The sequence below is a fragment of the Aphelocoma coerulescens genome, chromosome 5 (genome assembly GCF_041296385.1).
Source record: "Aphelocoma coerulescens isolate FSJ_1873_10779 chromosome 5, UR_Acoe_1.0, whole genome shotgun sequence".
NCBI lineage: Eukaryota > Metazoa > Chordata > Aves > Passeriformes > Corvidae > Aphelocoma > Aphelocoma coerulescens.
In genome coordinates, this window is record NC_091019.1 from 44,163,297 (window position 1) to 44,185,816 (window position 22,520).

Below are 22,520 nucleotides of genomic sequence, written 5' to 3' on the forward strand. Positions count from 1 at the left end.
AAGAGAATCCTGTTCAGCAAGAAAAGAGCAAAGTATCTGGAAAAGCCCTCTGTAAGCTGGGCAGTGGGGGGCCAGCAACCCTGGGAGGTACATGTGAGAAACACTCCAAGTCCCATTCACTTGGAAGACATGGAATCATGGAATAAGCAACATTAGCCTGAAAGAACCCAGATTCTACCCACATGTAAATGCACAAACAATACCAATCAATCTCATAGACTTTTATAAGTAAGAACTTTTGATACACACACACACACATATATATATATGTACAGCCTTCTCTTGCAGAGACAGTTAGGTAGTTCCACATTCAGGACAGGCCAGGCAAGTCAGCACCACCTGGCCAGTGGTTCACAAGGCGCTGAAGATGCTCCTGGGTGTGTGCTCATGGTTACTTCATCATTTCTGAAGGGAAGGCCAACAAGTCTTGGAGATAGGCTCAGTGCAAACACACACACAGCTGCAGTAATGTGTAACAGCTGTGTCACAGAGTAAGGGAGATGAGAGGGAGCAGCAGGGAAAAGAAGAAACATAAACCCTCTGGAGATTGCCAAAAGGGTCTGCAAACAGTGTCCATCCATGGCAAGTCCAGTCAGAACTTGACAGAGAAGGAAGTCCCACATGAGCAACCCTTCTCTGCCTGGGGGTTGCTCACCACCTGGAAGGAGCTTCGAATCAGCTCTTGGCTGAAGTCCACCATGGAACCTTTCACAAAGGCCAGGCTGTCCACATCCACAACCACTCGGGCACCACCTTGTTCAAACACCCTGCAAAAAAAGCAGCATATTTAACCATCAACTGTGCCAAAGATCTTACAGAGAAGTGCAACCTCAGCATGCTCCTTATCTCACAGGCTTCTTCCCTTCAATGTAAGGTACCATCATCTCACACATCCCCCTTCTGCTGTTTTTGCCAAGAACAGTAACACCTGACCACCACAATGCTCCTTTGTCCTTGCCTGTCATCAGGATTGATAACTGTGTCCAAGGAAAACTTGTACTGGAAGCCAGAGCAGCCACCTCCTTCCACCTGCAGCCTGAGAAACTCTGATCCTTCTGCGATTTCCAGCAGCCTCTGCAAATAAATAAAAGGAAGAAGATTAAAATGCCTGCTGAACGAATTGGTGAACATTCAAACGTCTCCCCTGCGCGACGGCAGGGCAGGCAGTGTGGAAACCCTCCCAGAGACACCCGAGCCCCTCTGAGAGTCCCCACCTTCACGCAGCTCTCGCTGAGGAAGACCTGTCCTTCGTTAGGGCCGCTCTCCGTCGGGCCCGGCTCGGAGACGGACGACGCCCAGCGCAGCGGGGAGCCAGCTGCGAGGGCAGGGCCGGCCGGGGGCCTGGGCAGCGCTCGGCCTGGGCACGGCGAAGCGGGGCACCAGCTGCCTCGGGGAGAGGGGAAAGGGGGCGCCTCAGAGGGATCCGCGCCGCGCCGCCGGAGCGGGCGGCGGGCCCGGCCCCTGCGGCCACCAACCCCTGCCGCGCGGCGGCGACGTTCCGTGTCCCCGAGAGAGGGTCCAAGGGGCCGAGTGCCCAAGGGAACGGTACCTCGTCCGGCCGCCCACCGCCAACGTCCACCACCGCCGCAGCGCCGCCGGCGCCGCCATGCCGGCCCAGCCCCGCCCCGCCGCCATGGCCGGAAGTGCGGCCGCGGCGGGCGGGAGCGGCCGCGCCCACACCGGGCGGGCCCCGGGCGCTGCGTCAGCGGGGCGGCGGTGGCAGTTCGCGGGCAGTGCCTGGCCTCGGGCTCGGTAAACGCCGTACAGGCGCTGGAACTTCGCACGACGCTGCGGTTCGCTCTGGGGGTGTTCGCAGCCATGAAGCACTGAACAATAATGAACAGCGAGCGCTGTCCGTCAGGGCATGCTTGTCCCGGGATTAGCCGTGAGGTTGTTTGTCCTGAGCAGAACCCAGAGAAGGATCGAGGTGCCGCCGCAGGGGAGTTGGGGCAGGCAGAAGAGCAAACATGGGGCCAGAGCTGAGGGGTTTTAGGGTTTTTCCATGACCGCGGCCTTTCTGGTTTGCTCTCCTTTATCAGGTGGGGGCTTAGCTCAGAAGGTGGAAGACAGTCTTCCTTCGTTCGAGCGCTTGGCCCCGCGCTGCTGATTGTGCGCTGCCTCACACCCACACCGTCCCTCTCCTCCCACCGCAGCAAGGCTGGGAAGAGGCCCCGGGCCCGGCAGGGCTCACCCGACTCGAGGTGGGCCCCTACGACCGCCCGAGGCACGCTGCCCTCCCACGGTGATTTAAGCTCCTCCTGGTCGTCTGCCGTGTGACAGTGGTCTGACCGGTCGATCACGGATGCACTCGTGGTTAAAAGAGTCTGTATCTCTTTCTTCTTCATGTGCTTCTGTGGGAGGAATCCTGTTCCTCAGCCCTAGCCAGGCCTGCGGAGAGTCATACAGTGACTGTGTGGAAGACTGGTGGAAGAAAACCTGTCATCCCAGCAGGAGGGGGTGATTTACCATCAGGGGACTTCAGGACCTTGTCACAATTTGCTTTCTCACCATCCTGCTCCAAGCATGGTGATGCTTCTGTAACCACGTGCTTTTGCTTATTTGTTCCATCCTGAGCATGTAAATAAAGACTGGTTTGAGCTGTTCAAGTTTGCTTACTCCTGGGTTAGCTCTAATGATGCTAGGATAAAGCCAGGAGAGTAACACAGGCAGGGTCCCAGCAGGAGTGGTACTAATGCAGGTACCTGCAGTAGTTGATGAATCCTCATCAGGCATATAGGAACACTGAATGTTCAAATAAAAACATATTGGAGTGTTTATTGATTATTATCAGTGTGGCATCCCAAAAGCTGGCAACTTTGGAGGAGGGAATGAAAACCTCCTGGGAGAAAAGGCAAGGAGGGATCATGCCTGATTTCTTTCCATATTGCATTGGCTCTCCTATTCCTGTAGGGTGTGTTAGATTGATCTTGCTGCATTTCTCCATGTTGTGGCTGTATTCACTGTGAACACCTTTTGGAGAATGGATGTAGCCCCAAAAGCCAGACACTTTATAGTTGCCTTCATTTTTACTGGTGGTGTGTCAGAAGTGTGGCAAGTAGCTTCAGGGATCTTTGGGACATTGCTGAGATGATTCCTGCAGACTGAAAGAATGAGAAAAAGGCCAGCTAGCATAACTCAGTTAATATAATTAATAATCTGCTGTGCTGAGGACTCAGGTGCTGGGGACAGGTTTTTGGTGTGACAAGGGGAGGTGGGTGTAACTAAGGAGAACAGCTACTCCCTTGCATCTCTTATCACTGGCCATTTTCTCCTTCAGTCAGCTGTGTGGTACAGGGATGGTTGGTTGCTTTTTTATTCATGGAGTTAGAGTCTAGTTTTTCTTCCTTCCTGGGCTCTGATTTTGTTGGTCATTCCTGATAGCTGGACATAAGCTGGGTTTAAGTTTGTGTTTTGATTTCCTGTTCTTATTCTGGTTTGTGGTGTCTTGGTTTGGGGAGTTTGTTTAGCTCTCTTTAAGCACACTATTGAAAAGATTTGTCTGAGAGCTGAATTCACTACATATTTTGCTCTTTTCTCCTCTGCAATATGATGCTAAAATAATCTTGTATCTGTTTTGAAGGGAAACTAAACTTGTTTCAGTGCTTCAGAAACTGGTGATAATAAAACCTCTGGTGTGGTGTTGAATGCAAGAGTGGATGTGATGAATTTAAATGTGAATTCTGACAATCTGTAGCAAAATGAGCATGTTCTGGCTGAAAGAACAGTTAAATTGATTAGTCTCTGTATGTGGATTTTCTTGAGAACCTGCCTGCTGTATTCACTGATGCTGTAGTGCCTGCAAGCGCATCTGTTTAGTGAGCTGCAAGTGCAGTGCTGTTAGAGGGATTTGGATTAATCAGGTGTAGATATTTGATGAAGTGGAACATCAGGCTTTTTCCTCATGTAATAGAGTTGGTTGAACTACAAAAATTAAGCACTTGAGTATCAGTCTTGCTGGAAAGAATGTCTCTGCCAGCTTTCTTAGCATTTTCCCCTGGTGTTTCTGCAGGATAAGCTCCCTGTGATGTTGGTAATCTGAAAGGACCTTCATCTGCAAAATAATGAGACCAGCCTAAAGTTGATTTGAATCTTTCTTAAGCAATGTTTGGTTCCAAGGGAACCTGGAGGCTTATGCCTGTTATCAGATGTCACAGGGGACATGTGCCTAAAAGCAAGGTCTGTTTGGCCCAAGATGCTTGTGCTGCCCTGAGGAATTTAAGCTTTGGTAATGTTATTGCAAAACTGACACCATGGTAGTGTATGATATCAGCTAAAAACCTTGGGCAAAAGGTTTCTGCTTCTTTCTTCTGTAAAGGCCTTGGCTGTGGATTTACAGACTTATTAGGCTTTTTATTACTCCAGTTTGGGGTGCAGGGAGGGGAAACAGACAAGTTAATTTTGATCCTAGATTCACTATTTTTAGTTCACAGACTTTGAAATATGTGTTGACTTGTATGTATATAGTCACTGCCACTGTGTAAAAGCATCTGTGAAGCAAAGATACGTGGTGAGTGGTTTTACAGGAAGGCATCCTGATTTAATGGACTGTGGAATTTGTTCCCAAGCAAATTCCAAGCACTACTTATCCTGTGAATATCTGATGGCACTTTATGGTGTTGCTCTGACTTGACTGCAGTTCTGTTACCAGCAGTCAGATAGGCAGCTTTGTTTACCATCTGTAAGACTTGAAGGATGAGGATAAGGGAAGCCTTTTGAAGGGCATGCGCAAGGAAAAGCCTTTATCGGGGTCAGTTATAAAGTGTGCTAGGTGGGCTTAAACACATGGCTTAGCCTCAGCAGGAGTTTTTTGAGAGTGGTTTTTTTTTCATAGGGCTGCTGTAAGCACCCTGGTATGCATGCCTTTGGAAACTGAATGCTTATTCGAAATCTTTAAAAAAAATGAAAAAGCTCCTTTCTGATGTGACACCCTTTGCAGAGAGCCTGAGCAAAGCGTGGGGTGCACCTCTGAGTCGCTTGGCTGTGCAGCTGCAGCTGAGCAGGCAGACACCTCACTGGGACAGAGGTCTGAAGCAGGGACGCTGTGTCAGCTCTGCCGCATTCCTACCAAATCAGCACTCACATGCCTCTCTACTGTGTTCTGACATGATCCCAGAAAGGCTAAAATTTACTACCATGTGAAATTGGTGAAAAGCTGCAAACTTTACCTTGGGTCAAATGCTTTCTGAAGCGTCATCTGGTTTGTCTTGGCATCCACAGCACAAAGCAGGGAGTCTCTGACAATTCACGAGTTTGAGAAACGGGACTGACGTGTGTGTGCTCTCTGAAAGGTGGCAGCCACGCCAGGTACTCAGCAGATGTAACTCTTGGCACTCACGTTACGCAAACGGCTTTCAACATGCAGAACACGAGGTATGGAATATGTATGAACAAGGCCACGGACTAGTCTACTACAGCAGCTTTATGGGCTTTATGTTTTTTCCCCTTTTAGTAAGGGCAGCAAAAGAGCTTCCCGGCCCATGGTACTGCCTGTATCTGAGCCTGTCCTCCGGCTGCTGCCTTTGACACTGACTGTCCCAGGACAGCCCAGGAGTGGGGATATCCACTTCCAGCGCTTTTGGAGACGGTGTCTGGCTGGCTGGCTGTCTAGTCTGTCCAAGGGCTGTATTCCAGCACACCACCACCACTCTCGGGCTGTCCTGTCACAGCGGCGCTCCCGCCGTTCTCTCCCGGCTGCAGCCTTGCCCTGGGCCACGGCGGCGGGGGAGGGCGGTCCCGACCCCCCCGGGAGCGCGCAGTGATCCGGCCCGGCCCCGCGGGCGGGGCCCGCCCCAGCTGACCGGCGGGCGGGGCCGCCGCGCTCATGTGACACCGGGGAGGCGCCGCCGCTGCCGCCGTGCCCGCTGCCGCCATGGTGCCGTCCCCGCTCGCCCTGCTCCTGGCGCTGGGTGCCGCCGCCACCGCCCTGGCCGAGCCCCTCCGCTTCGTTGACTGCGGTGAGTGGCTCCGGCCCGCGGCTGCGGGGCAGCGGGAGGAGTGCGGCAGCAGGCGGAGACTGCCCGGTAATCCCGACTCTTACTTGCAGGTTCCATAGACGGCAGCATCCAGGAGGTGAACGTGAGCCCCTGCCCCACTCAGCCCTGCCTGCTCCACAAGGGAACATCCTACAGCATCAACGTCACCTTCGCCAGCAGTAAGGAGCACATCCCCAGCGGGAGTGGGCAGGGGCAGGTGATCTCTTCTGTGTCCCACTGCTGGGAGGGGAGATGGGCGCCTGGAGAAGTATCTGGGTGGGAGGAAGAGTGTCCCTTAGTTGTGTTCTTGCAGCCTCTAGGGTATGTGAAGGGCAGGGTGTGAGGTATACGTGTGTTCTCCGTGTTTTGCAGAGATCGAGAGCCAGGGCAGTAAAGCAAGGGTGTACGGGGAGATGCTGCATGTGGACATACCCTTCCCTATTCCTGAGCCTGATGGATGCAAGTCCGGGATCCAGTGCCCCATTCAGAAGGGCCATTCCTACAGCTACCTGAATAAACTCCCTGTGAAGAGCGAGTACCCCAGTGTAAGTATGCAGGCAGCTGGTCAGCTGCTCAGCTACTGCCTGAGTATACTGGGGTAGTCTCACCACCTGCCTTTAAGGGAAGACACCTTGTTCTGTTCTGGTGAGAGAGAGTAGACTCCATAGGCAGTCTGGTGTTCTTTCTGCTGTATGACTCTAGTTTCAAGTTCTCACTTTGGGGCAGACCCAGCAAAGGAAGCAGCTAGCTCCAGCTGCTGAGAAGTGGCTTCAGCTGCTCCAGTATCTTCCTGTGCTGTGCCTCCCACCAGAGCCTGCTGCATGCAGCTGAATGCTCACAGACTGGGGGTGCTCGACTGAAGTGCAGTTCAGCTGGGGATGCTGCAGGTTGTTTCCACTCTACTTTCTCAGGGAGTGGGAATCCAAGTGCAGTGTGTGTGTCATGCAACTGAGCCCTCCATTCTTAGATGGTACTCCAGGAATCGCTGCATGAGCATGGCCCACCAACTGCACGCAAGGGCAATGCCCCAGCTCTGTCCTCTTTGTGAAGAGCTCCCAGGACCTCCTTGTTGCACACAAGTGATTACTTTTCTCCCCATGCCCTTGCCTTAAAATTTCCTGAACATTCTCATCTTCCTTTCTCCTCTCTCTTTCAGATTAAACTGATTGTGAAGTGGGAGCTAGTAGATGACCAGGACCAGATGTTGTTCTGCTGGAAGATACCAGTGCAGATTACCACCTGAGGAGCCCTGCCATGAGTAGGGCTTGGGGAGGGGAAAACCAGAAACAACACAGGCCAAATTCTTTTATATAATAAGCATTTCTTACTGCTTCCTTCAGAGCTCTGCAGCCTCTGAGCAGCCAGCACTGTGTTCCTTGCAAGATCAGCCACGGGCAGAGTGCTCTTACTGCGTTTAGGTGACACCCCTGGGGTGCTCTCCTAGCAGCTTTGAGGGGCAGTAGTGTCTGCTGCAGGAGTGACTGAGCATCATCCTCCAGCTGCTCTGTGGAGGCACTTTATCTGTTTGACGTGGAGCTGTCTGTCCTCACAAAGGAATTTCTCAGCGATGAACCTGGCTATTGTCTGAGCTGCTACCTGGTAACCCTTCAGTGCCTCTTCTAGAATGCTGGCTGCATCCACCCTCCCATGTTTCTCCTGCTCTGTTGTGATCAGGATGCCCCTGGGACCTGCATTTGCTATCCATGCAGCTGAAGCAGAGGGAAGGAAAGGAGTCTTTCCCTGAGCTGACAGCCTGCTCTGTCCTGGGCCTCTGCTCAAGCCAGTAGGACTCCAGCTGGGAAAACTTCCTTTTTGTGGATGCAAAGCCAAATGGCGTTCAATGTCTCTGCAGGGATGATTCTTTCTCTAACCAATGGTTTGCACTACTACTAACTTGGAGCTGGTGCGAGCTCTTGAATCTCTTTTTATAACTTTCCTTTTAATAAAGGCTAGACAAAATCTGCTTGTGTTGTATTCTGTGAGTGAAGAAGAGCAGGAGAAAACAAAGAGTGGCTGGGCATCTTCTAGTTGGGGTTCGGCTGGTCTTACTTCTTATCTGAAGGCATAAATAGAAGTGGTATGCTGGCCCAAGTGTCGATGGCCTGGAAGCAACCAAACATCTCTGTTGCTGGCATCCAGCTGGCAATGTCTGGCTGTGCTCCTGCCTTGCTAGTCCTATGCAGTCTTGAAATTGTGCAAAGGCTCCCTGAAGAGGTGATGGCGTAGAAGGCAAGCGTAGGTAAAGGTCTTTATACTGAAGGCTCTATGGGGCTGGAAAAACAACTCCCAGACCTGCCAGAGAGCTCTTACTAACTGCAGTAACTACCCTTTTTCATGTGGGAACTGCAGCCCCCTTGTGTGAGAACAAGGCAGGATGTGAGCAGCTATAACTCTGGTGCTGTCTGCAGGGACTGGAGTTGGCTCCTGCCACCAGTGTTGGGCTGAGGATTTGGCCTGGCAAAGCTCTCTGTTCTGGATATGTGTCAGCTGAGAGGGCTAAGAATTAAAGTGGGATGGCTCTGCCCTTGGCAGAGGCAAGACAAGCATGGTTCTGACAAACCCCAGTGTCTTGAGCCACAGGGGCCCAAAATAAATGTTTTATTTAACAACATGAGAGAAGTTTCCAGCAGACTCGGTTAAAAAAAAATAATCACCAACAACTTTACAGAAAGGAAGCTGGACCTGCTCCCCCTCCCCCTGCCCAGCCAGCATGGGGCACAAAGTGTGGGGCTAAAGGCCACAGGGAGAGCTGGCCCTGGGGCCCCTCAGGCTTCTCTCCCATACCCCAAGGTTAGGCAGCAGCTCTAGAAAGCTGGGGTGGAACCCCCATCTTAAAGCTCGGGCCTGGGGGCTGGACACTTCACAAGGAGCGAGGCCAGCACCCGCGGTGTGGGTAAGGCTTGTCACTAGGTCAGTGCAGCAGTGGCAGGGAGATGAGCCCCCTTTCTTGGCAGGGTGAGGGGGAGAGGCTGGAGCTGTGTGGCAAGGGAAGGTGTCCTGTGAGCCTCCATGACACAGGCAATGTGACAGGTACTGAGGGCTGGAGTGGACTCTGCTGCAGGAAGAGCAGGGGCTGGCAGGGCCAAGAGGGGTGCAGAGGCTGGGAGCTCAGCCCTGACCTGGAGAGAGAGGTGGCAGGGAAGTTGTGCACTTCGAAGGGGAAGGAACAAAGAGTCTCGAAGCCCCCACAGCCCCGAGGGGGCCTTTCTCTGTGCTCCCAGGTCCCAGAGCCATGCACAGGTGAGCACCCTCACCCCTGCTCTCCTAGAGCTACGCAGCTGCTGGGTTCTGGGCTGTCTGGGGCACGCAGTGGTGTGACCGGGCCAGGGCCACATAGCCCGGCAAACATTGGCAGCGGTAGGAGCCCTCTGTGTTCTCGCAGGTGCCACCTCGGCACAGGGGCTCAGGGCTGCCCACCTCCTCACACTCGTTGATATCTGCAAGGAGAAGGATTGGCCTGAGCTGATGGCACAGTGAGTAGTCCCAGCCCACAGCCATCTCTTGTGCCCCTGCCATCCCCCCTGGCCCTCCCACACAGGTTCTGCCTGCTCTGTCCCCCAACTAGTACCTCTAGGATGTCCCCACCAGCCTCTCATGCCCTCAGCATATCTGCAGAGCATCTGCAGTATCCAAGGGTGGCATCTCCAGTATCCTCCAGCACAGTACTGAACCCTACCCCACACAAACCAGATAATAGCCCCTCCATGCTCCATAGCTGGTCACACTCCCTGGTTAGCAGCTTTTGTCTAACAAGTTGTAATAGCTTGAGATCTGGGGAAAAGGCCACCTCTAGCCTTGGAAAATGCCCTTTTCTGATCCAACAAGGTCAACCAGACAAATTATGGTGGCCCTGAGAGGCCGATTATCAGTCTCCAGGACCAAAACACAGAGGGACTTCGTGCTACACAAACAACAGCTTATTTTATTAACCTGCAAACTGTGCCAAAGGGCTCAGCTGGCCAGCTTGTCAGGCTGGAGTGTGCACGTGAGCCCTACAGCAGCTGCCCTACTGTGACAGGTTGGCTCTGCTAAAGGAACTCACCTAGACACCCTGCCTGAGATAAACAAACTTGTGGTGGGGCCATGAGCTGGACAGAGCACCCATGTTCAACCCCAGAACCGTTGTTGGCACCCACAGGACCTCCAGAGACCAAATCCTCACCTACCAAGGCAGGTCCAACCTCTCTGACCACAAACTCCAGACTCAACCCCCACTGATCAGCAGGGAGTGGGGAGCAGCTGATGGGTTCCCACCCAAGGGAGAGAGAAGGCCCCAGCAGTGGCCACTGGACCCCAGGAAGACTAAAGTGCTCTGTCACCCCAGGGACCTCGGGTTATCTCTAGCATAGGTGGAGGGGGCCATCTGACAAAGAAAGGTAAGTGTAACCCTAGGGAGAGATACTGGAAGCAAAACTTTCAGGGAGGTAAGAGAAAGCACAGCAGTCACAGGAGGAAGAAGGAGAGAGGACACATGAGGAGAGAGAGCTTGAGGAACAGGGTAGTCTTCACACACAGCCAAACCAATTGTTAAACTGACACTGTGGACTTGCACTAAACCTCAGGACCAGATATTGCCATGAACAGGATGGCTTGCTTGGAAGCCCAAGGAAAATTTAGGCACATCAAAGGAGATGTGCTTTGCAGCCTCAGAAGCAAGGGAAAGTAAAAGCTGAAAGAGCAGGCAGGCTGATCTGGGCACCAAATCGAGAGGAGAAAAAAAAACAAGGAAAGTTTAGCCCAGAGAGACCCAAAAGCCAGAAGCAACAGAATAGTGCTAGCAGTCTGCACCAAATCCTGGAGTTTGCCCACTTGGGCAAGGGTGGGGGCACACAGCCCACCTTACAGGGCACCAGTAAGCTGTCCCCATAGGGAAGTGAGAGGGAAAGTGCTGCAGCAGCTGCAGGAGTACTCTAAAAGCCTGAAGTCAGCAAGATAAAAACATGGGGATGACTAAGAACCAACCAGAACTGAAAGGAAAAAAACCAGGCTCCAGTGTAAAATGAGGGCTAGTTAGTTCAGGATAGAAAAGGCAACAAGCAAAGGCTCCATAAATATGTTAGCAGGAAACAATAGGGAATGCAAGTCTACTTCTTATCGACAGAGGAAACAAAAGCCAGTCAATCTGGCTGGAGCAGCTAACACAGGCTTTGTTCCAGCCATCATAGAAACACTCATGGTGATCAGACAGGGCACAGACCAGGTTCGAAGTGTTTAAACAAAGGTGCAGGAGCACAGGGAGGGAAAGGCCACACTGTGATGGAGAGGTTCAACAACCAGATATAAAGCAGTTACATCCATAAAGGTTTGCAGCAACGTGAGTTCACATGCTTAATGCTGCCTGCAGTTCCTGAAAAGTTGACAGTTGTCTCTGAGATGGGAGCATAAAGGAGGCCTCAGAGAAGCAACAAAGGATAAATCTCGTAACCATCTTCAAAAACAGAGAAGGGAATATCCAGAATTACAGTCTGCTCACCCCTAAGCAGTTCAGGTTTGTAAGTGATTAGGTCATAACCCTCTAAAGGATAAGAGGATCATTAAATAGCTAGTGCAGATCAGTTAAGGCCTGATTACATTAAGCCAATCTGGTTCTCTTCCCTGACCTGATAACTGGCCTGTCAGATAAGGGAGAAGTGGTGGATATGATGTGCCTTGGCCACGGTGAGGATTTCAACACACTCTCACATGACACACTCAAACAGATTGAGAAAATATCCTCTAGATTAAACTGTGGCAATTGCACAATGGACCACATAGCTGCACTCCAAAGACAATTAGCAATACCTGGCTTTACAGTAAAAGCCCTTTAATGCACAGGCTGCAGCCGTCTGTCCTTACCCCTACTCCATGCAAATGTTGTCATTAGGGTGGATGAAGGAAGAATCCCCATGCTTATAAAATGTATGTGTGTGGCAGCAGACTGCAAACACTTTGCAGGATTCAGACTTACTCTGAGAGAAGTGGTCCAAATTCAACCAGACAAAATTCACTGAAGGCAAATGTAAAGTACTATGGCCAAGGAAAGGGAAACAGTGCACAAATGCAGAAGAGGGCGTAACAGACAGACATTTTGCACAGCTGCACTTGGGGTAGTAGAGACCATGTGTTCTGTATGAAGAAGCTGCACCATTGTATGGTACAATAAGGATGCCCTGAGTTGGAGTAAGTGCCATGCCTAAGGAAAAAGAGGGTCTTCATCTGCTCTGCTGACTGCCTGAGGTCTCAGCTGGCTTGGAGAGATATAATGTGAAAAGGATGGAGACATGGCATAGGGATATAGAGGAAATGCAGAGAGAAGATTTAGAAACTGTGTTTCATAGGGCAGGGTGAAAAGTGAGGAATTTCACCAGGGCAGTGGTGAATGTCGAGGACATTAATCACAGTAACTATGGCTTGTGATGTACAAGAGTGGTATGAGAAGACAGGAGACATCAGCCGCTCTAGGTGATGCCCAGAGCTGCTCTTACCTAGCTGCCAGCAGAAATTGGCCGGCTGAACCTCCACGAGGGCCCTCCCAGCCGTATGGGAAGGAATCAGAAGGAGAGCGGGACTGCTCCTGCTGCCGTCCTGGATGGCACCGGCAGGGAGCAGCCGCGGCCAGGGGACGCGGGGCCTCACTCACCCACGCAGGCCATGCGGGTCATGTCCAGCTGGAAGCCGTCGAAGCAGTCGCAGGTGTATCCCTCCGGGACGCGCACGCAGCGCCCGTTCTCGCAGCCGTTGAGGATCCCGCACTCCTCTGCCTGCAGCCCCTCGAAGCCCTCGTAGAGATCTGGAGGGCGGCAAGGGGGGGGGGGGGGTCAGAGCAGGGTGAGCCTCAGCCCAGCCACAAAGGGGATATCGGGCGTGCAGCAGGACAGAGCTGGTGGCGCCAGGACTGACTCAGAACAGCCAGGAACAGAGCTTACTCCAAGCCTGGAGCAGCCTGGCCAGGGTGGGAATTGCCAGGCAGTCCCCATGGACACAGTCTGGGTGGGAAGGCACTTCCCTGTGCCTCCAATACTCACCAGCTTGGCTGGGCAGGTAGCGGGGTGGAGACCGCGCTGGGCCATGGTGGAAAGGGCTGCCACGAAACTCATTGCTGGGTTCCCTCCGAGGGAAACCAGCATCGGGGTTTCCGTACTCAGACTCCAGGTAGTTGTAGTAGGGGCTGGGAAGGCCATAGTGGGGATCTTCCAAGCCCGGTCCATACTCATACCTAGGTCTTTCTCGGAGCTCAGCCCCTCTCTCACTGTCTTCATTGGCCCCATTACACAGGAAAGCAAAATCAGCTGCAGGTGGTGAGGAAAAGGAAGGGTCAGTGCAGCCTGGCACCCTATATGGCCAGAGGGTGTGCATCCACACTGGGTCCGGTGAGCCAGGCCTGCATTCAGTGCCCTCCAAAGCTGCAGCTCTGTAGTTTGTTGATTGTCAAGAAGACTAGCTCCTGTCTGGGGCCAGCAGGTCCTTGAGCAGCAAGAATCCCATTTCCCAGGGTGCTCCCATCCCCAGCTGCAACTACCTCCTAACCTGCACAGAAGCAACAGGTTCAACTCTCCCCTTAGATACCTTGGACTCAAACCAATTTCAGGTACATTCTACCCACTGGTGCAGCTCAGCCCTGGAGAAATGTGTGTGGGGTTACCTACTCCTTGGGCTGGTTCCAGCAACGCAGAGACCTTATGTAGCGGCCTGCATGACATGACAAGCAGCAGCCCAGCCCATTCCCACCTCTGCTGGGAGATGCTTGCCCATGCCGCCCCACTTACCGGAGGACCTGTGGGGACAAAGTGCGCAGTTCTGGCCCCAGGCTTCGCCAAGCCGGCAGCAGCACTCGGTGTATGTGGTCTGCTGGCCATGTAGCAGGTCTTGGCAGATGTAGTCAGCAACGGTCTGCCAGCAGACGTCCAGGTGGATTTCATACTCCTCCAAGGCATCTGTGAGTGACACAAGCAAAGGATGCCATGAAAATCATCCAGAAGAGTGCCTGTCCATCTTGTCCCAAGAGTGTGCCCCAGCTCCTGCCCCCTCCCTGCCCCAGCTGCATCTTGTGCTGGTGCTGACACACTTCAGTCAGACACCATGTCCCCACCCACTGCTCCCTCTTGGAGGACCCAGCCATGGGGCAGGATGTGTGGGGCAAAGGTGTGCTGTAGTGGGGGATCAGGCTCACCTGCCCTGCTGGAGAAATTCACACACCGGTTGCCAGTGGCATCCAGCACAAGAGGGAGGCTGCAGAAGCAGTGGTAGGAGCCTTCTGTGTTCAGACACTCACCGTTGATGCAGTACACTTCGTTCTGACACTCATCCTGATCTGCCCACACACAAGGACAGAGCAAGGTTTCAGGCTGGCAGACATGAGCAATGTGACCCTTTCCCTGCCCAAAGAGGGACATCAGGGGCCTCAGGCCCCCCTCTCTTGTTCCCCAGGAGGGCCCAGGAAGCCTGTTACCTAGACCTGGCCTAGCAGGGACAAGTCGGGGTGCAGCAGCACAGCTGTCCCTCCGTGCGCAGTGGGGTGCCCACTGCTCTTTGAGGCCATCTTACCAACACACTCAAGCCTGCTGGAGTCATAGAAGTATCCTGTACGGCAGAAGCACTTGTAGCCCGGCACCGTGTTCAAACACTGTCCATTGCGGCAGAACTCAGAGCCAAATATCTCACACTCGTCCATGTCTGAAAGAGGGATGGAGGGAGAGCAAGTGTCTCAGGAAGCAGAGCCATGGAAGCAAGGTGGGCTGGGTGCTATACCTTCAGAAAGCCATCAAAGCACCTTGCCTGGATCACTGACAGGTCCCCAAGTGAGCCCCCCACCTCTTTCACAGGCCCCATGCTTGGGAACAGAGGGGTAAGCACCCCCAGGCAGAGCAGGAGGAGGGATGGTGGGGAATAGGACACTTTCACAAACAGGAAATTCATGTGTGTCTCAAGAACACAACCCCCATGGAGGTAAAGTGCCAAAGACTGACTGAGCTCGCCATTGGGAGATCTGATCAGTAACTGGAAGAGCTGTGTCTTAATGGTCCCCTTCCCTGGTTCATAATGAGAGATTTGCATCAAGAATCACTGCCAGCAACGAGGCAGGACTGGCAGGAGGGGCACTTCCAGCCCAATGATACTGGCAATCTGGCATTTCTCTGGAATGAGGAAAACAGCAGCAGGATGTTAGCATCCCTCACAACAGGCCTGGGGAGATAGTTCTGTCAATGCATTTTCATGCAGGGCTTTACATAGTGCTCTCACTCTTCCCCCGGGAAGAAATAAAAGAAAATGGTGCTAGTACCTGTGAAAGAGACTTTTCCTGAGAGCAGATCTTCCTGGGGAATATAGCCCTTCCCAAGAGGGCAGATCTCCTGGTACTCCACTGACCAAGATACAGATGCCAAGAGGAGATGGAAAGAAAAGATGCAGCTCATCAGTGCAATCAAGGTGGAGCTGGCAGGCAGAGCACTGGCCCTGCCTGGTGTGGTGGGGCCACAGTCCTACCTGTGCCTGGGATGGGGCAGGGGTAAGTCTCACAGTTGTCACCCCAGGCTGCCCCCACAGTACAACAGCACTCCTCCTTGGTGATGTTCTTGGCCAGGACGCTGTCACACAGGCGAACGTCACTGATGTGGTAGTAACACTGCTTGCGCTCTGCACTGTCAGAGGGGTGGGCTGCGTGTGTGTCGGAGCCCTCTAGAAGACAGCAGAGCAGGGACAGGATGGGGTCCTTGGCACCCCAACGCAGCATCCCATACCTAGGAGGTCCCAGAGCACACCCATCACCAGCAGCGTAGCCTTCCCAGGTCCTCACTTTCAGGCTTCTGAGCTCTCCCCAGACAAAGACTTGCCCATATCTGTTCAGGCTTGTACAGCCCTGTCAGCCCCTCATCTTTATCTCACCCCAGCCAGGACTACCATGCTCCTGCTCTAGCTGCCACCCATGCTCTGTCCTAGTTGCCTACTCACCCATGGCAGCTCGGGGCTTGCACTGCCCTGCCTCTGTGTCATACTCCTCATGGTCACTGGGGCAGAGGCACAGGAAGGATCCCTCCACATTCTCGCAAAGTGCAGTTCCGCACACGGCGACCATCAGTTCACACTCATTCACATCTGCAAAGCAAGGGGCAGCAGTGGGCAGCAGGAGCCCTGCCTCTGCATGGGCAGCCTGTGCACAGTCTGCAGCATGTGGTTACCCTGCGGTAGGGAAATGACAGCTGCTAGGGACAGCTGAGAACTGTGTTCACACTGCAGCTCAACACAAGTGTGGCAGGAGCCTCATGCCCTTCTCTTAGTGGATTCAGAGCCTGAACTCCAGCTTGCTAAAATCCAGTGGGTTGCTGGATCACAGAATCATCTAGGTTTGGAGGTCTCCAGTCCAACCGCCTGATAAAAGCAGGGTCAGTTACAGGATCCCACCAGGCTGCTCAGGGCTTTTTCATAATACACCCTGCCTGTTCTCTACAGGCACCCATTAAAGTACCTCTCTAGCACCTTCAGTGCCTCCATCCCCCAAGGACCTCCTTTCCACCCGGACAGAAAAGGGCTCCATGTTCACTGGGAAACACTCACTTTTTCAGAGCCCGGTCCTTTGCAATCCCAAAATCTGCTGTGATAAGGGGAGGGGTTTTGACTCCATGAGCTGCCCTGTCCATGTGTGTGATTCTCAGTGCGTGAGTGCAGTCCCTGTCTGTGGTCTAGGAGCCATCACATAGCAGGGACGCCAGCCTGGCATCTGCCAATGGCTCTCCTTTACTGACTGGCAGAGTGATCCTGGCAGACTCACCAATACAGTAGTGCCCGGAGGGTGAGCTCTCATAGCCACGGTCACAGAGGCAGCGGAAGGTGCCATCTGAGTTCTCGCAGAAGCCGTGGCTCCCGCACAGCGTCTCGTTGGCACATTCATCAATGTCTGCAGCAAAGCCAAGAACAGGAACTGTCCTAGACCCCACTTTTCCCAATGGACACCCCGACTCAGGCCCTTCTGCTCTGACCCCAACATCTGGGGCTGGGATGGGCATTTCCTTGACATGAGCGACTGGGTCTGGCTGCTCCAGTCACTTACCTTGCTATAAGTGTGCATGTTAAGAGAAGCTTCCTGCAACACTGAGAGCTGCAAAGAGGCCATGTGAATAGAGCAATAGGGGCAGGAATGGGAAATTGATGGGAAGCATGGGAGGTGACAGTCGGAGGTGACAGTCGGAGGTGACTGAGGGTAGCAGTTTCCTGCAGAGGTGTAAAGGGACACAGAGCCTACAGGCTCGCATTGGCAGGAGATACAAGCATGCAGCTGAAGTGTGTGAGGCAAGTGCAGACATGTAGGATGATACCCTCCTGCTCCATTCTTCTTGACCTGGTCCTTCTCCAAGTGCTATATGCTATGGGGTTGGACAATCAAAGCTGGGTTCTCTGCTTACAGAGGGCAGGTTTACAGCCCTGCTGTCTGCATCCTGTTACCCTCCAACTGCTGCATGGAAGTTTTCTTGGAGCAGTCATAGCAGCTATGTGTCCACAGCCCATGGCTCCCAAGACCAGGAGCAGCTTCACATGCTAAGGCTGAGCCTTACTGCAGCCCAGAGAGCAGTGGCTGGCAGCAGTTCCTCCCTGCTGCAGCCTTCCCTGAGCTGGGGGGGAGCCTCAAAAACTGCAGAAACCCCTTTGCTCTTTCCTCTTTGCTGGAGCCTGGGCTTCAAACCCAGACTCTCCAGCCTAGCAGGCGCTGGTACCAGCAGCCTTTCCCCTCACCCAGGCCTGCCAGGCAGGTGACTGGCACTGGCCCCAGCAAACATAGCTTACAGGGAGCTGCAGTCCAGCCCCAAGCCTGGAATGGCTGCAACCTGCCCAGGAGTCTCCCCAAGCGGAAAACAGCACAATGCAGTGTCTGTTCCAGATGCCAGGAAGAGAGAAGTCTAGACGCAAGCAAGCAGCGCAGCCAAGAAAACAAACACTCAGCATTATCTGCCTCCCCACCAGCCACACATTTCCTCCTCCACCTCCTTCTCCCCTGTGCCTCTGGCAGAGATGTCCCATAACCATCCTGTTCCTGCCAGAGAGAGGGACAGGGAGACCCAGGGCTGTACTCACCAATGCAATCACCCAGGGGGGTCCAGTGGAAGCCAGGCTGGCAGCCCATGATACAACGGTAGGAGCCCAGGCTGTTCTGGCACCGCCATGTGCCGCAGATGGCATCCCCGTATTCTTTACACTCATCCACGTCTGCAGAGAGGAGAGCAAGGGGATGACAATGGTCAGATGGGGACCCTGCTTGTTCAGTACAGCACCTGGGTCTGCTTCAGTTGGCCAGAGGCCTTGAAGCAGTGCTAGTCCTCCTTACAAGTCACCAGCAACTTTGAGTGCTGGGAGCAGAACTGCCCTCCCCCCTGCACTGGCTTTATTCGCCCCTCAAATTCTGGGAGGCTGATCTCTCCAGCAATGAGCTCTCACCCACGCAATCATCAGTCTCCTGGGAGTGTTTGAATCCATTTTCACACAGACACCTGTAGGAGCCTTCCGTGTTCAGACACTGGCCTTGTGAGCACAGTGACTTGTCTGCACATTCATCCACATCTGTGAAATCAAGACAAAAACATCAACCTGGATCTCACAGCAGGGCAGGAAGCAGAGAGCAGGACCTAAGGTCTGTCCCTGCCACCCTCCAACTCACCTTGGCAGCTGACTCCGCCAGCCACATTTGAGAAGCCAGGAGCACAAATGCAGAAGTAGGATCCCTGACTGTTGAGACATTCACCATTGGGACTACAGATCTCACTGTTCAGGCACTCATTCACATCTGCAGAGGGAGCAGAATCAGGACCATGCACCCAGCCCTGAGGTACATCCTTCACCAAAGCCACATGGATTCCCTGTTCGCAATCTCTTACAGGCAGCCCTCAAAGGGCTTCTGGCCCCTGTTTTTTCATAATGGAAACAGAGATCTTCCCTGTCCATGGTGAGCCTGGATGTGACTACAGCCTTACGGATGTGGCATGCATGGTGGCATCACTTGCCTTGGCACCGGCATCCTCCCTGCTGAGAAAGAAGAGGATCCAGTATGTGCTGGACCCAGAGGGCTGCATGGATGGGGTTCATACCTTGACACATGGTGCCATTGATGAGCTCAAAGCCAGTCTGGCAGTGGCACTCATAGGAGCCTGGTGTGTTTCTGCACTCTCCCCCCAGGCACTGAACAGCAGGGTCCTCACACTCATCCACATCTGCCAAGAGAAAGGGCACAGCACAGAGTGAGGCCCCAGCTCTTGCCACCACTGGGGAAGATCCCCATCCAGAGAAGCATCACCCAGCTGTTGGCCTGCAAAATGGGTTTGAGCTGCCCTCCCAGACCATCCCATCACAGTGAGAAGAGGGCAGAGACTCCCTGTTACCAGGGTGTGCAGATTCATCCCAGAATCTTCACTTCCTTCCATCACAGGGACCAGCAAAACACTATCCCAGCACCAAGTCAGTGGTGCCCAGTGACAAGACCAGAGGCAAGGGGCACAAACTGAAACACAGGAGGTCCTGCCTGAACACTCTTACTGTGACAGTAGCAGAGTACTGGCCTAGGTTGCCCAAAGACACTGCGGAGTCTCCCGTCTTGGAGATACTGAAAAACTATCTGGATGTAGTCCTGGGCAGACAAATCTTGGTGGCTCTGCTTGAGCAGTGGGTTGGATGAGATGACCTCCAGAGGTTCCCTCCAACTTTGGACATTCTGTGATTCTGTGAGCACAGGGATACTGCTAATCCCAGAGACCATCTCCAGCAGAACTCTGCTCTGGGTACAACAACCACCAAGAGGCCAGTGCAGAGTCAGAGTTGCTGACAAATCCTCTCTTCAGCCAACTGCACAAGAGCAAACACCAGGAAAGCAATGCAGCACCAGCCCTACCTTCTAAGGCTCTGCCTTCCCACTGTCCAGGGGCCTACAACAACTCTTACCCAATTGCAGAGCTCTCCACAAACCCTCTCTCACCCAACTCTCCCAGGCCCGGGCCAGAATCTGCTGGCACTCTGAGGATTTTGCTCACAGCAGAGGAGAGAGGGATACCTTCCCTTGCACAGAGGGCTGCGAGATGCCAGCAGACTGCCTGCAGCCCTTGAGGTAAGGGCAAGCACTGGAGAACACTGCAGGGACAGGAGGTAAAGTCCTGAGACTGGCAGCTTCTGAGGGTAGGGAGGAACGTTTTCCCCTCTGCAGAGCACTGAGCATGCCACAGGCACAAAGAGCATCACTTCCTGTGGCCTCAAGGCAGGATTCCCAGCTTTTCAGTCTCAAAGGGTTGCAAGTAGCAGTATTATTGAATCCTTCTGGAGAGGAACCAAAACCTAATTTATTTACAAAAAAACTATCACAAAACCCTTATCATTTTTCAAATATGAAACCTCAATCCACAGACAAGGCCACCAGCCAAGGCAGGGAGGAACATGCCATCCTGCCATTAGGTCAGTGTGACCCAAACAGTATCAAACCCTGATAAGATGCCCTCATGAAATGGCTGGGGCAAGGTGGCTGAGATGGGGCAGCTCATGTGGAGTCCTGGGAAAAGGGGAGGGCAGATGTAAGGCATCAAACCACAGCTCTTCCATCACACCCAAAAATCAAATGGAAAATAAGTTCATTTCACGCTGGCTTTCTCAGACATCGAAACAGAGAAGAATTAAGGGAGGAAAACTTCCCTCTCCTCCCACCCTGGAGGCCCCCATACAGGGGGATCCTTCTGAGAGTCACATCAAAGGCAAGATCTTCCATTTGCCAGCTACGTGCAGGCTGCAGAGCTCTGCAGTGCTCCAGAGATAAATTCTCAGCACGTGGCCATTCTTTAAACAAATACCTTTGCCAGCTCTGCCATTTCCCTTCCCTTGCTCCAAACACGGAATTTGCATCAAGCCATCTCAAGCCCAGGATATCCCCCACAGTCAGCCATCAGAGAGGGAGTCTTCCTGCTTGTGCTGGGGCAGTTCAGCTCTAAAGCTGGGACTGAGCACTCTCATGTCTCAGCAACCAACACAAACCAATACTGCTGTTCACTCTCTGCCAGCATCCCCCACACAGCAGAGCCCTTGATCTAAGCTTTCCCTTTAAACATGTCCAAGCTACATTAGGGGCTGGGGAAAAATGATGAAACCTGGGTGCCCACAGTCTCTCCCATGGGCTGTGGACCCAAGGTTTCTCCTTCTGTTGAAGACCTACATTTGAAGTATATGCTCCCAGGCACACAGTTCTGAACTAAACAGCACACAACTCTGCCAATATTTCCAGGCCTCCTGTACTCCTCTGGCCTTTGTCAGCATCTCCTAGATAGATCATCATTAGTCCATGAGTCCTTCCCCCCATTCCTTTCCTGTGTGAGCACAATCAGCTTCGTGCTGCTCCAAGTGACATCTGCTCACAGCCTTCCATGCTCTCTGCTGAACAGGAAGCTAAAGAGCTGGAAAAGGATCCTGAGGCTAAAGAAGTCCTCCTGCCCCACCAGTAACCCAGCTATGGCAATGTCTCTTCCCTCAATTCCTCCGGCACCCGCGCCTCTGTTCCTGGAGAAGGGATACCTTCACACATGCTGCCATCTCTGGAGACAGTATAGCCGGTGTCACAAGACATGCAGGAATAGGAGCCCTCAGTATTGAGGCAGAGTCCGGAGGGACAGGCAGCCTGGGCTGTGCATTCATCGATGTCTGCATAAACACATGAGGGAGAATGGCATAAGTGGAAAAGATGCAGAGCAACCATGACCAAGGGCACATGTGCTTGGGGAACCAGCCAGCAAGCTGCCAGGACTCAGGCAGAGCCAAGTGCTCAGGGAGAGCCTAGGGAAACCTCTGGACTGAGTGTGTGACACTTCAGAGTGTCTGGACTCGTGGTACTACTCCCTAGTACCTTGGCAGCTCTTCCCATCAGGTGCCACCTCGTAGCCTCGGTAGCAGGAACAGCGGAAGGAGCCATCCAAGTTGACACACAGTCCATGAGCACAAGTCCCCTCCACAAGACATTCATCCACATCTGTGTGATGCAGCAGAAGGCAACATGGCATGGGAGGGTGCTCAGGGCACTCCCTCCAGACATGCTATGGGTGCAATATGCCCTGGCCAAACAGGCTGGCTGCCTGCAGGGGAAGGATGCTGCCTGTGCCCCTGCTCCTTTTGAGGCTTACAGGGAGCACTGCCATGGGGCATAAGGGTGCTGCCTAGAAGCAGCCCAGATTTCTCACCAATACATCTCCCGTTCCTGGGCCGGTAGCCACCCCCACAGCTGACACACTTGTAGGATCCTAGTGTATTGACACATCTCCCACTGGGGCAAGAGCTGGGATCCAGGCACTCGTTGACATCTGCCAAGAAACACAGTTCTTTCAGGCTCCCAAAGGTAAACAGTGCAGCAGACTCCAATGTATCCTCTCCAGCTGGATCCTCAGAATTTCCCTCCAGGGCACAGTGATACCCAATAGGAGTTGAGATGAGTTTGCCGGGACTTAGACAGAACTTCTTATGGCCCCACCTATCCCTCAGGATCCTACACCCACACCTGAGGGCTGACATAATCAGCAGCGAAACTCACTGCTGCAGGATGTTGCCAAAGCCAGGAATGTGCATGGG

At 53.2% G+C, this 22,520-nt stretch overlaps 3 protein-coding genes across 5 annotated transcripts in view; 1 reads left to right on the forward strand and 2 right to left on the reverse strand.

The window, feature by feature from the left end:
• Positions 1–206: 206 nt before the first annotated feature.
• Positions 207–1,658, reverse strand: ISCA2 (iron-sulfur cluster assembly 2). The gene is made up of 4 exons (XM_069017886.1): positions 1,550–1,658; positions 1,215–1,383; positions 959–1,074; positions 207–767 (listed from the first exon to the last, which is right to left on the reverse strand). Exons 1-4 carry the CDS (start codon positions 1,633–1,635, stop codon positions 593–595), a joined length of 546 nt encoding a protein of 181 aa, XP_068873987.1. The 5' UTR covers positions 1,636–1,658; the 3' UTR covers positions 207–592.
• Positions 1,659–5,820: 4,162 nt separating this feature from the next.
• NPC2 (NPC intracellular cholesterol transporter 2) lies at positions 5,821–7,935 on the forward strand. Its single transcript, XM_069017887.1, has 4 exons — positions 5,821–5,954; positions 6,044–6,151; positions 6,345–6,517; positions 7,129–7,935. Exons 1-4 carry the CDS (start codon positions 5,870–5,872, stop codon positions 7,213–7,215), a joined length of 453 nt encoding a protein of 150 aa, XP_068873988.1. The 5' UTR covers positions 5,821–5,869; the 3' UTR covers positions 7,216–7,935.
• Positions 7,936–8,032: 97 nt separating this feature from the next.
• Positions 8,033–22,520, reverse strand: part of LTBP2 (latent transforming growth factor beta binding protein 2) — a 69,368-nt gene continuing 54,880 nt past the window's right edge. The window contains exons 19-36 of one of the 3 annotated variants that reach the window (XM_069017884.1): positions 22,136–22,255; positions 21,805–21,927; positions 21,477–21,602; positions 19,022–19,144; positions 18,595–18,720; positions 18,375–18,497; positions 18,015–18,146; positions 16,717–16,842; positions 15,900–16,043; positions 15,435–15,626; positions 15,232–15,312; positions 14,496–14,624; positions 14,122–14,262; positions 13,718–13,885; positions 12,977–13,240; positions 12,592–12,741; positions 9,227–9,409; positions 8,033–9,091 (exon numbers count right to left, since the gene is read on the reverse strand). In XM_069017884.1, coding sequence (XP_068873985.1) covers positions 9,243–9,409; positions 12,592–12,741; positions 12,977–13,240; positions 13,718–13,885; positions 14,122–14,262; positions 14,496–14,624; positions 15,232–15,312; positions 15,435–15,626; positions 15,900–16,043; positions 16,717–16,842; positions 18,015–18,146; positions 18,375–18,497; positions 18,595–18,720; positions 19,022–19,144; positions 21,477–21,602; positions 21,805–21,927; positions 22,136–22,255 — 2,435 coding nt within the window. In that variant the 3' untranslated portion in view covers positions 8,033–9,091; positions 9,227–9,242. Of the gene's footprint in view, positions 9,410–12,591; positions 12,742–12,976; positions 13,241–13,717; positions 13,886–14,121; positions 14,263–14,495; positions 14,625–15,231; positions 15,313–15,434; positions 15,627–15,899; positions 16,044–16,716; positions 16,843–18,014; positions 18,147–18,374; positions 18,498–18,594; positions 18,721–19,021; positions 19,145–21,476; positions 21,603–21,804; positions 21,928–22,135; positions 22,256–22,520 lie in introns of all 3 variants that reach the window. The other 2 variants (XM_069017883.1, XM_069017885.1) reach the window with 2 other exon arrangements.